Source organism: Oryza sativa, chromosome 6 (assembly GCF_034140825.1).
Source record: "Oryza sativa Japonica Group chromosome 6, ASM3414082v1".
NCBI classification, from domain to species: Eukaryota; Viridiplantae; Streptophyta; class Magnoliopsida; order Poales; family Poaceae; genus Oryza; species Oryza sativa.
The window spans coordinates 31903849-31920472 of NC_089040.1; the positions used below are offsets into that span (position 1 = coordinate 31903849).

Here is a 16624-nt window from a genome sequence, read left to right on the forward strand (position 1 = left end):
ATTTGTCTGTATCACCTGAAAACTTAGTATGTGCATTTCCTTTTTCTTCTTTTCTTGGAGGGGAGACACATGCATCTGCCTGCCAATGATCCATGCTCACAAGTCACAAGCCGTTGCCCAGGAGCATACTCCACTTTATAGCTTAATAGTAGCTTTGCTCTCTTTCTTTTTTCCCTGGAACACATGAGCATCGTGCACACCACAAGAACATCAAAAACTGCTCTGATGCCTTAAGAGATGCAAGAGCAGGATCTTTAAAACATGATTTGCTCCCACAAACATTCAATCAACTCTGTTCACCAGATATATTACTACTAACCCAGAAGACATCTCTAAATTAGATGCTCCGATTTGCTAATGAGCGATAGAGATTTACATAATGGAGAGGTGCGAATGTTGTGAATCTGCAGATACACTGAAACATGCTGATACGCTAGCTTAGCGTACGCCTCCCCCGGTCTCTGAATCTGGTGACAATCAGAGCACACGCAAAACTGGGGGCGGATACTCCTACTAGGATAATGCATACTACTACAACAATTGGTTTGGGGGGAGCCCTCGCCGCTCAGTCTACTCCTTGTTCCGGGTTGATCGGTCTTTCTTGTGCCCGCCAAGGATACGGGAGATCTGCAGACCTCTGCTGAAGGCCTGGTTGAAGAGCATCCTGGTCTGGAACTCGGACACGAAAGGAAACCAAGCAAGGAACGCTATGGGTGTGAATAACAGGAGTCCCATTAGGATCTCATAGCCCCGGGCAAGAGCCTTGATTGATCCCCAAAGCCCAATAGCCTGGACAGCAGGTTTGATGGCTTGCGCAATCTGATAGTGTGTTTTATCAAGTCAGACATTAGAATTTCTTTCCAAACCAAAAAAAATTGTAATAATAGGAATGATAGGAGACAGGTTTAGTTGCTAACCAGAAGCAAGCCCCATCCAGTTGGCATGAAAGCAAGGATGCAAACGAAGATATCAAGAACTGTCATGTGAGGGATGGCAATTAATATCACAACAATGGCGACAAATGTTATGAATATAAGGCCCTTGATCAACCGGAAGACAAGCTGGAACTCCGCACTGAACCTCCTCCTACCGACTGAAACAGTCTGGAAAGAAAATCATAACTCAGTTTTCCAGACAAGAAAGGTATCAAGCACTGATCAGTTAAACTTCAACCGTAAAATTCTAATATAAGATACATAAGGAGGGCAAAGTCCATATGGATTCACCAAGAGCTAAGGAACAGGTTGTTACCTTCATGACAAGTAAAATTACGAAAATCACAACCCATGAAAAGCAATAAACCTGCAAATTGCATTAATTAGAAGAACTGAGTATGAATAAAACGGATGTGACCACCAGGATTAAAAAGAAAACAAGGGACAACTTACCAGTACACTGCGAGTATGCTTGGTTATATTCAAATGATACACAAGCCCATATTGGTAGACAAAGAAGCGCAACGCGAGCAGAATTTCAAGAATAGTACCACGCTTTCCAGAGTATCGAAGAGGCTCCTGCTCTTTTTCCCACCATGATTCCCAACTTTTTGTTGGTGCTACTCCAATACCTCCACGGTTGCTGATCCACTTATTCCAATCAGTCCAGTCATCCACAATCTTCTGCCACTCAAATCCAGAAGGATTGAATAGGAATGGTGCAAAGAGCCAGGTGCCCACCATAAACCACATGGAAACAGTGATGAAAATGTATGTGATAGCCCCTCTGTATGATTGCCCAAAGATTTCATACACAACCAGCAAAATCATCAGCTCAATACCCTTGACAAAATGGCTGCGAGAATAAAGTCGGTAGTTGTCAGCAAACTTGGCATGAAACACCACAAATCCACGCCCAGTGGCTCTATATTCAGCTCCTCCGTGGAGTAATGTCCTTCCGTAATAATGAGTTTTGGTCCCAAGTGAAAATGTAAAGAAAACAGATGCCAACTGAAGTTGCATAAGTACAAAGTCGCTTAGTGCTGTTCTGAATCCCCTCTCCAGACCAATTTCCATCATCATGGGCAACGCCATCAAAAATCCAAGTTGAACAAAAGACTCTGATGCAAGAGCAACTTGGAGGGGTGCATTATGCACAAACTTCTTTCCAGTGGCTAGTGCTTGGTCCAGTCCACTGAGGACAAGATATAAGCGCCCATAGAGGAAAACATATACAGTCCATACTGTAATCTATAACACCAAACAGAGAAACCTGGGTTAAGATTTGACCAACATATCAAACAGAGAGAAGTAGAGTTTATATGCCATACCATTGTACTAAAGTAGAAGCCAATTGTTGTGTAATAGCATGACAGCATTCTGAAGAAATCAAACCGGTGCCCTAGTCGATAAATGTCACGGCTCAGTGTTTGTTCACCATTACCATTTGCTATCTTTGCCTCAAACAGAGCAATTTGGTTGAGACCCACATCTCTTCCCTTGCCAACTTGCATGTACTCATGATGAGTGACATTGCCTTCACGCAATGTTGAATTGAAACCTGCAGCAACACAAGTCACATTAACACCAGAGCAGTTCCAGATTCCATAAAATAAGCATCGATAGGGAATAAATCGGTACCGGCAAATATATCTTCACTAAGATTGATAATTTTGGATGCTTTACTTACACCACCCCTTGTGAGGTGGAAAAGACGATCAAAGATATCAGGATGGCCATAGTGGAATCGAACCCTGCAGATTGATGTTCAGAAAGAATAATGTCAGAGATGAGCATCAGCAAACCTTGAATCATAGTTATTGAGACTAGACCAGCCATCGAACCGGTCAGGTCCTCGGTTCGATGGTTCACTGGTTTGACCGGTTGAACCGTAGGTTCAAAGTGGTTCAATAAGGTTAAATATATAACTGATTCACTCCAGACACAAACAACAGCATGGCTTGGTGGTTGGTGCGCCATGACTCCATTCAACCCATCCTGGGTTCAACTCCCACCATACACCCCTTTTTCCTATATTCTCTCCTCCTTCTCATGCGTGCACGTGGTCTGGCAGAGTAGCAGCTCACGGTTGAGCGGTCGAGTGCTGGTTTTCTGACCGGCTTTTAAGCGGAAACCGGGCGGCCCAACCGGTTTATACCGGGTCATTTGCACAGACGGTCTTTTAACTGGACCAAACCAGCGGAGGCCCTGGTTCCAGTTTTTTCCGGTCCAACCGCCGGTCCAGTCCAGTCCTAATAACTATGCCTTGAATCATGAATAATAGTACTTCCCACCTCGCTCCTTTTGATTTCACATTTTAGAACCCAACTATCAGTATGTATAAAATTATCAGGACTGATTGTATGCAAATTATATTAGTATGTTCACCATTAAAACTGCTTTCAGATATTATGATTTTTTAGTATATGTTAGTGTAATTTTTTTTATAAAAAAAGAAGGTAATGCTCAAGTTACATCTAGAGAGCCATGACAAGTCAATAATTTCAAACAAAAAGAATGGGATGGTAATATATTTGAAAAAAAAATGAATAAGCAATTAATGTGGTTATCATGCCATGACAACGCAATACCTCAGGGGGTTGGCAAGCACACGCTGTCCAATAGTCACAAAACTGGTCTCCTGATTTGACATGAACCATGCAAGGGATGAAACACTGCACAAATTTAACAAAATGAAAACAATTGAGCAAATTGAAGGCTAGATAATCCAAAATGATGACAGAAGCAGTTAGTTACAAATGAAGCATGCCAAATTACCTGCCAGTAAATATATGCTCTCTTACTCCAAGTATTGATGGATATCTCACACCATCATGTTTCTTCAGAAACTCATCCAGCAGATTTCTCATTTTCAAAGCCTCCTCCATATAATGCTCCTGTTCGATAGTATGACATAAATACGGTAACAAAAAGCTAAAAGAACACAGTTGCTTGAAGCAGCAAACACAAGAAACTTACCTGATTCATATCTATAGTTTGGAGGCATTCACCACGAGTAAAAATAATTGCATGATTCTGATTTTCTGGTTTTCCTTCACCTAAAATAGCATTACCTGGAAGTTTTATCTTGTATATGACCTACACAAGAAGTGATGGCAATTCATCAAATTTTGCACCAAAGAGGCTGACAAGAGAATTCCCCCAACAGAAAAAAAAAAGAGCAGTGTAAATAAGACTAAGGATATCTAAACGATACAAAGTATTTCTATACTCCTTTAAAAGACCCCAATGCTGGTGGAGAGTGGTGAATCTGCCCACAACCCATCACCACTGCCATGTGGGTCCCCCAAACAGTGAGGTATATGGACCTTCCCTTCCCCAAACTCAAGCCATCAAACAAGGAAATTTATTTAAATTGAGATAAAAATGATGACGAATAATATGACCTAAAGATTTTTACAATTAGAATAATTTTATTTTAATTTTTGAGGCTTCAAAGTGTACGGCGGGGTTCTCTTTTTTAATTCCCGTCGCAAAGCACGGGCATTCAGCTAGTTAGAACAAAAACCGAAAGATCAGACTCCTTCCAGCTTCCATACAATCAAAACAAGTACTCCAATGAAAAAAGGATCAACATCAGTTAATTGTGCAAATAGGTTCACCTCAGCACAGCAAAAAAAAAAAAACAAAAAAAAAACATAATTTGTAAATGTGTGCTGCTAAGCTTTAGCTCTGCAGAGAACAAACATGGGAATTGTGTATCGAAAAAGCGTTTTACTATGCCAGAGCCAACATTATCTTTACAGGCTACAGCGTGTATACTTGATTTAGATTTCCTTTTATTATACAAGGGAAAAAAAAGGAAGCCTTGACTTTATCTCCTTCCAAATGGGATAAAAAAAGAGGAATTGGTCAATTAACCTCAATCAAAGTATACTGTACCATTTTCACCTAAAAAATACTTCCTCCAATCATTAATACATGCCTTTTTAACACTAATTAATGGCCATAGGGAGTACTTATTTTACATGGCATTTTGACTTACCTGATCAAGACTTTGTCCTGGTTCATTAGGTTTTGTAACGGAAGCTTTCACCAATGCTGAGTAGTAAACTTTGTCAGTCTTCTTGTTTCTATCTTGGCTAGGTGCTTCAACCTCATCAATATAAGCAACTCGAAGTGATGGATATCTGCAAAAAAGGACCATTTCTACAAGTGTCTGACACTGAATAGACAGCAAACGGAACAGTGATAATATTAAGCTGCGGATGTTTGTCCTGACTCCTGAGCAAATATAATATCTAACATGTCAAGCTTTGTTTTTTGTTGTTTCTTCAATAGATATGAAATTAGATGATACAAAATGTTACACATGGTACTCCCAGCATAGTAAATAAACAAAGCTTACATTTATTTCATTACTCGCTACTAAAAATAATGCACATGGTACTCATTGTTTTAACCCAATTCACATATACTCACAGAAAGACACTCGATTGCACTGTTGCACTAAGAACAATCATGTGTGCTCCAACTTGATTGCATAAATTATAAAAGAAATAAAGCAAGAAAAAAAAGGCAATTTGTGCTACATACAGATAACATATATCCAGATCATTGCAATATTTGATTAAAACTTACACTATCACAACAGCTCTCCTGCGCATTCAAGGGAAAGAAAAACTTACACTGTCATTAGCCTCAAAATATCATGCGCACAGGCTTCACCAGAACGTTTCTGGATTCCATATTGCTGGCACGAGACAACATATGTAAATTTCATGTCAGCTATAGCTTTGCATTGAGTCATCAATTGCGAGTCCTCAGACATCAGTTCAGTTGCTCTGTAACCTTCCATAAGATCTAATGGAAACAGGAAGATGAGTCATTGCATAGGTCACAGAGGAAAGTTCAGAACATATAGACTGAACTATTAGAAATACCATCATCTTTGGCCATGTCAAGGAAAGCCTGAAGCTCCAACGCTTTTCGGTAGTACATCATTCCTCTCACTGTAAAAAGAGCAATAATGACAACATAAATGAGAATAGTACGAAGTACTTTCACTGAACCACTACACATGATACCTTTGAGTTAGATTTTCTTGTGAGAACAAAATATAAAAGGAAAACATGAGGTGGAAGGAAAAAGAATACCAGTTCTTGTCAATGTCTGTCCCCTATATGATGCCCAAAGGCGAAGCTCCTCTTCCAATGTTTCATCCTCACGGAGCTCCTCCTCGCTCTTGCGGTCCACCCTATCAAGGAAATTTTTCCATTCATCTTTGAAAATTCAAAGAGATTAGGAAACACGATATTAATTATGATGGTCATCAGGAAACCAAAGGAAATGCACATGTACCTTAATCCAAGAAAAGAATTGCATAAGGGAGGAAAGAACCTGGGTAGATTTTTTGTAAGTAGAAAAGTATGGAAACCCCATCCTCATTTGGCTCTTCCAGATTATGAGAGGAGAAAAGAACATCTTCCTTGTAATAAGGAGTCAAGACACTAGCATTGCAGAAAGTTGTTTCAGCAATCAAGAAACCCAATCAAATAATTTTATCAAACAGTACAGATGTCTAGTTATCAACCAAATAAAAAAAACATAAGATATGAATGTACCAACAGCAAGAACACATACTAAGCAAAGAATAAGCATGGAGAGTATGAGATCAAAGGAGTCGGTGCCAATTTGAGCATGATATTACAACACACTTTTGTCTAAAAAATATTACAACACACAGAAAAGTAGTAATCAAAACTTACGAGAAGGGCAACATATGCCGCACTTTTGGAGCATTAGGCATCTCCATAAAAAGAGAATTTGCAAAGAACGATATCCGTCTCCTAGCATCAAGGTTCGTAGGGACATCCATAGCAGACTCTTTCACAGTGAGAAGAAGGTGAAGCCTCTTTATCTGATTAAAAATGAAACAAAAGTATATATCATTATAGCAACAGGAGGAACACGAGCATCATATCATGTATTCACTTCAATTAGGATATAAATCAAACCTTTTCCGTCCATGCATTTGATTCCTCCACGGGGAACCTAATAGCTTTAGTGAACAACTGATCTTGTTGATCAAGTGAAGTCATTCCTTCGTGTTTTCTATTTCCACCATGTACAGAATCCAATAGTCTGGAAGGAAAGGAAAACAATAATATACATAAAACCACCGCGCAAAATAATAATAATAATAATATATATATAACCAGTTACCAGAGTAGTTCAAGCAAAATCAACAAATAATCTCAATCACCATACTCTTATCAGCAAAAGGAGGTACATTAATCACCAAAGTTCATTTAGAGACGTTAATAAGACTCCTAGTATTATTAAACAAATACATGGAAAAAATCTGAACAGTGCTGGCAGAGTATCAATCACTCCATACTTCCATAGAACAATCAGTATTTTCATTTTTCTAAGTGATAAATTTAGGCAGCAAGCAGATGTGTTAGACAACAACAGAATGGCATTAACTAAAAATATGAACGCCAAGAAAGACACCATGCTATTATCTCTGTGAAAATAAAAAAAAAAAGATAACATGCTGTTATGACAGAACCAAGCTATCCTCACCCGCCTAGCTGGTCTTGCTCATCCATTATATCCCTTGTGACCACCTCAAGCATATCTTGGAATAAAATGACAACTTGGCCCAAGTCTTCTTCCTTATTCTTTTGCTGTATTCAGAAAATGGATACAGTGAGCGGGTATCATCTATGAACGCAAATTATAGCCATGATAACAAATTTTTATACCAGTAATTCAAGTAGTTCAATGAACTTCTTGCTCAGGGCAGGAAGGCTCCTCATGTTCAAATCCTTTATTAGACTTCCCCCTTCTATGTGTTCATCAACAATTGTAAAAATCTGCTGTATTACTCTGGAATAGCATGCACAGATTAAGTCAGAAATTCAAGAGAACCAAATAGAATTTTGCAGTAGAAGCAAACAAAATTGTCACCAGATAATATTACATACATTTTCTCACGTTGACCAAACACTAAAGTATTGATGATGTTTTTGAATGAACCATAGCACTCTCTGATAGCATAGGAAAAATACGGATCTGATCCCATTCTCTTCTTCAGATCACGATCTTTTCCTCCACTGTCTGCCGCCATATCCAATGCTATTGGAATCTAAAATCCAGTAAATATAAACAGTAAATGCCTGAATGCACCAATAAAACAAGCACACTTTAGAAAATGGTAGAGAAAACACCTTGCTAGCAAGTAGGAAAGGTGGCCACTGGAATATATTCAATTCACGGTCTTTACAGTATGGGACAAGTAGCAAGTCCATCTCCCTGTTATCTATAAGATCTTCCTCACGGAAACTTGTGATAATTAGGTTCCACATTTGAGCAAATCTTGCGGCTATTTTCTCTTTCTCTTGCTCATCACCAGAAGTCTAAAAAGAGGTATATGAGATGAAACAGATGATGGTGATATTACTTCAATACTTATCTGTCAATAATCAACTCATGATGTCAAGCTTAAGACACGAATTCCATACCTTAGAAGGTTTACCAGTAAAGGCAGCACGCAAACCTTTACTCTTGTGTGAATCAGAAGGAATCAAGTGCTCATTGAAGGCCTCAGGCAGAGATTCAAAACGAGATCTCAACATTCCTAATGTCCGTATCTGATGTCATGAAACATGAAAGGTGCCTACCATAAGTTCATGAGTTGATGACAATTGATAGGCCATAGAGCACAGCTAAGCTATACACCCTCCGTCCCAAAAAAGACTTGATTTCTGGCTATGCACCTTGACAAAAAAGTCTTTTTTTTGGGACGGTGGTTGTACACCACAAGATAATGCTTCAAATGAGCAAAATATAACTGGAAAAGGTAGCTTAAACGTAGAGATGTCACTGTGAATAACATCAGTCCAAGAACATTGTTTTCTTATACGCTATTGGATGCAGTACGCGGTATATTAGACAAGAAAACTGTTTTATCAGAGAAAGCAGGTCCAACAAATCAAACCAGTCATAAAATGACTTAATGAATGCCTGATAACAAAACATTTTACCAACCTCACCAAGACGACGATAAGCCCCATAGATACCACCGATCAATGTAGAGAAAAGTGCATACCAAATTTGGGTGTCCATGAAGTAGACCTGGACATATCAATTGATAAAACTCAAAATATTGGCTAATCAACTTTTGTTAACAGGAAACAATGAACAACACTCACAAGAATTATTGGAGCCCACAGCGCAATAACAACACCAATGTTATTGTTAGCTGCAAAATGCAAATTGAGATTGAAATAAGTGTGCCAAAAATTCCAAAAGGTAAAAACATCAGTTTTCAACTTAAGTACCACGAGGGAAAAATTCATGCCACTGGAAATCCCGGATCGGCTCTTTCATTATATCTTTGGTTGGCTGTACCAGAGGCTTGATCTGCATGGAGATCATGAGAGTATGAATACACACCGCAAGGTTTCCTTTGATATTTTCTAACACTTAACCCTCCATCAAGTAGTTTTTATACTTTTTAACATAGGTGCTGATACTCATCGATATGCTGGCATCTTGAACATTCAAGACCAAGGAAAATCCCTTTTTATACTTTATATTTATGAATAACAAAACATAAGTATTGAGACCACATTTGGGACGTAGGAATTTTACTAGGTTCCTGCAAGTATTGAACTGTTTTTAAAGAAATTCCTACATTCAAAATAGGATCTGAGAATACGCCAACCCATAAAGTTAAGATACTGCAGAAATGTAGGCAATATATTCACATTTCAAGTTCGACACAAGAACAGCTAGTGATGAATGTGGAATAAAGAATAAATGAGTAGATACCTCTATATAGAAGCTTACTGTCAATTTCATTGCTAAAAGGAGGACCCAGAACATGGTATACCTATCACAACACAACTCTAGGTGATTAGAAAATGTGTTATATTAGAACAATCTGCAAAGATATGTCAACAACTTAACATACTTGAAGAGGGAAAATGCGCCTTCATGCATTCCTCTGCCAACAAATAGTCGAGGCTGCAGATACATTTGGCAAAACATATAAACAACTGTGACCACATAAATACCATCAGAAACCAATAGGCAGAAATTTACCTGAGACCACCACATGATGAATGTTATGACCTTAACATTTGAACTCTCAAGAAACCTTCTGAGGAACGGGAAAAGAAACAGCATAGCAGCAAGCATGTTTGGTGCCAAATATATCACAACAGCCAAAATATACAGTGATGGCTGATTCTGACCATTGCCAAGCCAACTTTTAATTATTCTTGCAAGACCTGTAGGACTGTCCCAGGTATATGCATAAGTCACAGGCAAAATCACAACCCATGCAGATGATGAAATTAACTTCAAGACATATCGCAGCTTGACTGCAAATGACATGCTTCTTCTTGCTTTCCAGCCAAATACAATGTCCAGAATTGCTGTATTGGTTATACTTGTCAGTAAGCATCACTATAAGTATTATATATACAGGGCATAAGAAGTATGCATACAGCTAGAAGAACAAGGTGTTTTTTATTACAAGGAAAGTAGTTAAGCATATACAGTTCAGTTCAATGTTATCAAAATCTGTTGTTGTTGGGGAAGTATTTGCTAAGGTACATGAACATGACTATCAGGCTATCAATTGTTTCTGGCCAAAGCAAAAATACAAACAAAAGGTAATAGGGTAATACTCATGGTTTTCCTCTAGACAGAGAAGCCAGAGAAGTTACTTTAAGCCCTTTGCCAAAAGCATGTTAAAAAAACAGATACTGCTAACTAGACTAGCAGAGTTCTCTATCCAATATTAAAGATACCTACCAAACAAATAGGCTGTGCCTTGCCAAGTCTGTGAGCAGGGAGAGGAAGGGAGTGTACAAGTTCGACTAAATACCTTGCCCTAACTTCAAAACTGCAGCCGTTATAAATATGCTCAAAACCTGCTTAAATACTCCAACGTCGAATATATCACTTGGTGTGCCACCATTCCAGGCAATAATAATCATGGCCTGTATTAAAATATAAGACTAAGAAATATGTTGAAAAAGAAGCAATGGCAAGTACTCCAAAAAAAGGGATAAATGTATATGAACGGTCAACCAACCTGTAAGGATAATATCAAGAAGATCCACATTCTGTCGAAACTACGAAATATGTGCCAGAATGAACGGATCTCGACAAAATTAATCTTTCCCATCCAATGGACATTACCTGCGGATCTGTTCTCCTGCATTCGCGACCAAACGAGAAATGGGTACCCAGAGGATTAATACTCCAAGCAAGTATTTCTTTTTCTTGGCATTACATTGAAGGACAAGGCTGGAAATGTAATCCATTCCAATTATCTAAGAAACGAAGGCAATAATGTACAAGCCACGGATAAGCATAAGAACTTAAAAGACAATGCATCAAAACTGTGCATGTGTTGGTGGGTGTGTGGGAGGGGGGATCCAACCAAGAAATAATGCTACATCACCTAAAAAACAGAACAAGCAGTAGCAGCGAGCATCTGATCAGAATATTCTATTTATGAATAACTGGGCTTTTATAAATTGTAATAGTGCATCACAAGCCACTACTAACACTTAGATATGAAATATGCGCAAGATATATCTGTATTATCAAAGAACCTACTCCATTAAGACGACTAGGGTAAGCATCTTCAGGAGTTTTGAAAAAATCAGCATCTGCTCTCATAGGCCATCCTAGCCGAAAACAATCCACTGACCTGCAATACAGTAACAATTCCATGACTTTCTTTAAAAAAAAATCTTGGGAGCATAGGATGGTAAAAGCGACAACTAAAATCTGATAATTGCTTACCAAAAATACTCATTTAAATCATCATAGTTCCTCCAATGTGAGTGTTTTGACTTTATGGTCTTGCTCCGTTCAGCTTCCTGTAAAATTTCATAAGGGCACTAACTGATCAACCTGAAAATAAAAGGAAAATAGGAAATAGTAACATATTTGATACACAAGTGAATATACCTTCTCTATAACTTTGTAAATTGGAGTCACTACTTTCATCAGGAAGGCCTCTTCATCACCACCATACGCTGGTTTAACATTTTCACCAGTCATTGGACTCACGTTTCCAGCCAACATGCCATAGAGTTCAAAAGCCATCTGTTAAGATGGAAAAGCATCATTACCATCAAGATGATCTCACCAGAACAAAAACTTATACATGCAGAGTCTCATACTAATACAAAAACATGCCCCAACGATTATCCCTACAAACTACTCTTCTTTCTCCATAACATACATGATACTATAATAACGCAAAGTACATTTCATTGGCATGGTATAAATAACAAACCTATCCTATGCCTTATATTTCCCACCGTTTATGGACAGTTAGACACGAGGAATTAAATTTAAGATTTCATAAGCTCAAAATAAAATTGCAAGTATTTCTAATTCAACAATATATTATGAATCCCATCAGTTTTTTTTCTTTGGTGTGTGTGTGTGTGCGCACGCGCACAAGGACATAGAACTGCAGGCACCTATATTTAGGTTCGTCTGAATCCTTTGAAACATATTCTTGATTCCTCATACTACTTCTTGTGTTAACAAAACAACCAGTCCTCCATATCACAATAGTGGGCCACAAACAAGGTGAAAGGGCATCAAAGTACAGAAGAGACCAAGCGGATATGAATTCTCCTAAGCTACTACAGGTTTTGTTAGAATCAATGGAATTCCTCACAAAAATGATCTGAGATGTTCATTATTCACTATCAAATTCCTAAACCAGTTATCAGGTACAACCCACAAATGGAGAACAGTCAAACCAAAGATATGAGAAACCTCAAATCTATATCATGGGAAAGAGCAATATCCTCTCTGTTGCAGGTTTTTTTTTTTTACTTACCCATTGGTCGTACATGGGTTATCCTTCAAAAGCCTGGTTTACTGGACCTGGTGGTTGCGGGCTTGCGGCGTTGCGGGGCAGTTGGAGAGGGTGGTCAAGGAGTTTTTTACCCAAGGTCATGGGTGGCGATCTTAGTCTTAGGAATGAATATTGACAACCATTAATTTTCCTGGTGATCCATTATGTTTTTTCTTTGGGTGGGTGTGTGTGTCTGAGTTGGTTGTGTGCATCTTAGCTACGTAGAGGCTGGGAGTGTTGTCATGACAATTGTATCACCTCAATGTAATTTATTGAGTTCAATAAAGCTTCCATTATCTAAAAAAAGATCATGGTAAAGAACAAGATTATCTTACATGATGGTAGATGTAGCAAAGACACTCTGGCATGAACCTCAAGTTAGCCGCCTCACCCCAAATTAGCAAATAGAGACCCATGTAGAGAAGCTTACGCTGCTGAACTTCCTGCTGGATAGTTGGCAACCTGCAGATCAATTGGCCGAATCATTTTGAGAGAAGGTAGAATAGGAAGAAAGGTTGAGACCATAATATCAGTTTCAAATGGCATAAGAGCAAGACCAAAACTATAAACCAAGTTTGTTCAAGGAAGTTAAAACAATGACCAGCAAATGACAAGTATTGGCATCTCTGGGAAAATCAGTGCATGTGGTCCCTATAAATCATCCCATTTACTTGACTTCACTGAAGCACTGAACCTACCATAAACTGCTTTTGCGGCCAAGGTACTTGCACCACTTCTTATAATTCTTAAATAGCTTCTTCATTACAGCATCTAGAGCTCTGTCGTCCAACTGGAAAACAGGATTCCAAGAAAATATATCAATAAAACATCAAGTCACTAGTGTGCGAGTGATGCGAGAGGGTGGGAAAAAACTCGGTCACTCCCGGAACAAAAGTGAAAAATAAGCACCTTTGCTTGTTGCTCAGTCTTAGGAGACTGCCTTATGTGCACATTTGCAAGTAACAGTATTAGATGTTCTCTTTGGTTGGACACATTATCTTTCTGTAAAGAAAGAGACTCACAGTTAGACTATGCACATTTCCAGGGCAAAGTACATGTTGTGATGTCAACATGGAGAGTTTCACCAGGAAGTGGATAACTACCTGAAACCCAAACATGGCCTGAAGCCAATCAAGAAGGTCTTTGCCAGTCTTCTTTTCATCAGGCTTCTTTTCATGTTCCTTGGGCCACGGCAGGCCTCTAATATTCCTTAGCGCATTAACAGCTGCTTGAATCTGTGTAGTTTATGAGGAACACAATGGGAAACATTTACAAAGGCTTGATTTGGTAAAAGGATAGTATTATTTTTAAAATGGTGTTGATTTGGGATAGATGGAAACCTCTGGATATTGCATAATAGGTTGATAAGTACTCTCAGGATCGAGTGGCAGAATATTGTAAGGAACATAGAGCTTTTTCTTTTCCTCAACTTTGTTGTGTGTATCCAGAATCTGCATAACGGTCACAGGAAGAGTGCATTCGACAGAGAAGAGGAGAAGTTGCAGTTAGCAAAGAATGCATGGAACAATAAGCTGATAAAAGAAGAAGGCGAGCATAACAAAAAGGAAGTAAAATCAAGTACCGCTTGATCGACTTCAACAGATTGGGAAACATTGACGGCTTTCAAGACCTCGAACAAGACAGCAGCAGTTTGGTATGCCTTAGTGAGCAGAGCACTGGACAAGCAGAAGAAAGACATTGCTGTTAGTAAAGGAGCAGAGTTGTGTCGAAAAATAAAAAAGAGATGGTGCGAAACGGAAGAGAGGAAGGGTGGAAGCAACCAACCGGTCAGCCTTGTCGGCAGCATTTTGAAGTGCCTGGATGTACTTCTTGTAGTATTCACGGTAGAAACGTTGCATCTCTCGAGCGTCACTCTGGTGAACCCTTCCCTTCAATGTTGGATCATTTTCCTGAGGAATGGAATGGAAAAAAAAAAGAAGAAAGGAGGTAGCGCATTACAGATGAATTGTTGGTAGTGGTGAACAAATACGGGTTGTACTACATAAGTAGTAGAAAGAAAGGGATCGGGCAAGGAAGAAATAGATAAAGAGATTACCCTTTCAAGCCTCTGCAGAAGCGCGGTTTTGAATTGACGAACACCACGGCCATTGGAGGTGGGGTCGAGGCGATGAGCCTTCTCGAAAGCATAGAAACGGCCTGCAATGCAATGATGAATGGAGTAGTAGCTAGTAGTTGAGTAACTAGTCCAGTAAGGAAGGTAAGGAAGGAAGAAGAGCATTGAATTGAATGGAACATACATAGGTAGGCGACGCGTGGGTTGGTGGCCTCGACCTCGTTGGCGACACGGAGGATGGGGGCGATCTCGACGAGCGAGGAGGGGACGACCTCACTGTCGAAGATGGACTCGCCCAAGTTGCCGACGGTCTGGGTGCGGAGCAGCCTCCTCCCGGCTGCCCCCGCCGGCGAGGGAGAGGGCGAGGCCGCGGAGGAGAAGTCGGGCCTCCTGGCGCCGCCGGGCGCCGCCATCGGAATCTCAAATCAAATCAAATCTCCTCCTCTGCAACACCTAGATATCGAGCAAAAGGAAAGAAGAGAAAATCCGTCAAAAAGGAAAAAAAGAATGCGGAAAGCGGGACGGCGCGGTGTAGGGGAAGGGAAGCTTGCCTCGGCCTCGGGTGAGGCGCATGCATGGAGGCGGAAACCCTAGATTTGGCGGCGGCGAGGCGGAGGCGGAGGAGAAATCGGTAGTATTAGTGGCAGTGAGCTACAGCTGCAAAAGGCGAGGCGAGGAGGGATGGGCGAAGAAAGAGTTAACGGACCAAAAGAGAGCGGAGGTTTTGCAAGCAGGCAGCGTGGGTTTTGTTGTTTTGAATCCCATAATAATAATAATATTCCCAATTGTTTGTTTTTGGGTTTCAATTCCAACTAGGGCCTGCCTTTCCATGCATTTTACGGTCTTGCCACTCATCTCTCATCTGCTTGTTTGCTATGCAGTGGCACTTTGGGAAATACTCAGGTACGTACGGTGGCTCTGAGCCTGTGGGCCCTACCTCTCAGCCTCATTTCGTCGTTTGCCCAAGGAGAGATGCTGGTTTTAGATGGTGTTTAAATCTTCTCAAGATAAAAGATTAAGTGTTGTAGTAATAATGTGAGATTAATTGAGTTTTAATTATTATAAATTTAAAAAATATATTAATCTGATACTTTATAGCAACTTTTATATAAAAATTTTTCGCACAAAACCGTAATCCCTTTTTTTTGTGGCGATTCCTTTTTCTGGCGATGCAGTGCACGTAGCAGTAGTAGTACCAACGCAGGCAGGCACGGTGACCGGGATCCGGATGGCCACACACAACCAGTACTAGAAGAGAAGAGACACAGTTTTGAATGCCATGACTCATGAGCTCGTGCGTGCATGTGCATGTGCGATCAAGATTCAGCTCTCAATCATCAATCATCGACCAACCATTCATTCATGCTGCTTTTCATTTTGTTTGCCATCTGCTCACCGGTCAATATCAACTTTACCACAACCATCACTACAGGTCCAGTACTTTCCTCTCCAACACTCATTAGCGTGTGATTAAGGAAAAAGTACAAATTACCCCCTGAAATATTGGGTGAGTATAAATTACCCCCCTAAACCTAAAAACCAGTCATTTTTCACTCTTAACTATCGATACCAGATGAAAACCCACCAGCAAATTTGCAAGCGGTTTTGGTCTACGTGGCAGTCCAGTCAACAAGTTTTTTATTAAAAAAAAACGGATAAGGCCCACCTGTCAGATATCTCTTCTCTCTATCTCTTTCCTTCTCACCCCCTCTCTCTCTCCTGTCAGATGCCGACGGTCTCGCGCGC

General features: G+C 39.8%; 1 protein-coding gene across 1 annotated transcript; it reads right to left on the minus strand.

Annotated features, from left to right (window-relative positions):
- Positions 1-210: 210 nt before the first annotated feature.
- On the minus strand, positions 211-15595 carry LOC4342136 (callose synthase 3). Its single transcript, XM_015787022.3, has 42 exons — positions 15430-15595; positions 15063-15331; positions 14861-14961; positions 14590-14714; positions 14387-14480; positions 14145-14255; positions 13908-14039; positions 13714-13806; positions 13503-13594; positions 13140-13266; positions 11898-12035; positions 11730-11806; positions 11541-11634; positions 11011-11133; positions 10801-10915; positions 10011-10345; positions 9880-9932; positions 9738-9798; positions 9245-9326; positions 9116-9165; positions 8952-9038; positions 8426-8554; positions 8132-8320; positions 7889-8049; positions 7667-7790; positions 7485-7588; positions 6914-7040; positions 6665-6816; positions 6297-6406; positions 6053-6178; positions 5840-5908; positions 5585-5759; positions 4942-5086; positions 3915-4034; positions 3714-3832; positions 3527-3610; positions 2577-2689; positions 2267-2496; positions 1389-2186; positions 1252-1302; positions 918-1103; positions 211-819 (listed from the first exon to the last, which is right to left on the minus strand). The coding sequence occupies exons 2-42, from the start codon at positions 15289-15291 to the stop codon at positions 571-573; spliced, it is 5880 nt and encodes a 1959-aa protein (XP_015642508.1). The 5' UTR covers positions 15292-15331; positions 15430-15595; the 3' UTR covers positions 211-570.
- Between the last annotated feature and the right edge of the window lie 1029 nt (positions 15596-16624).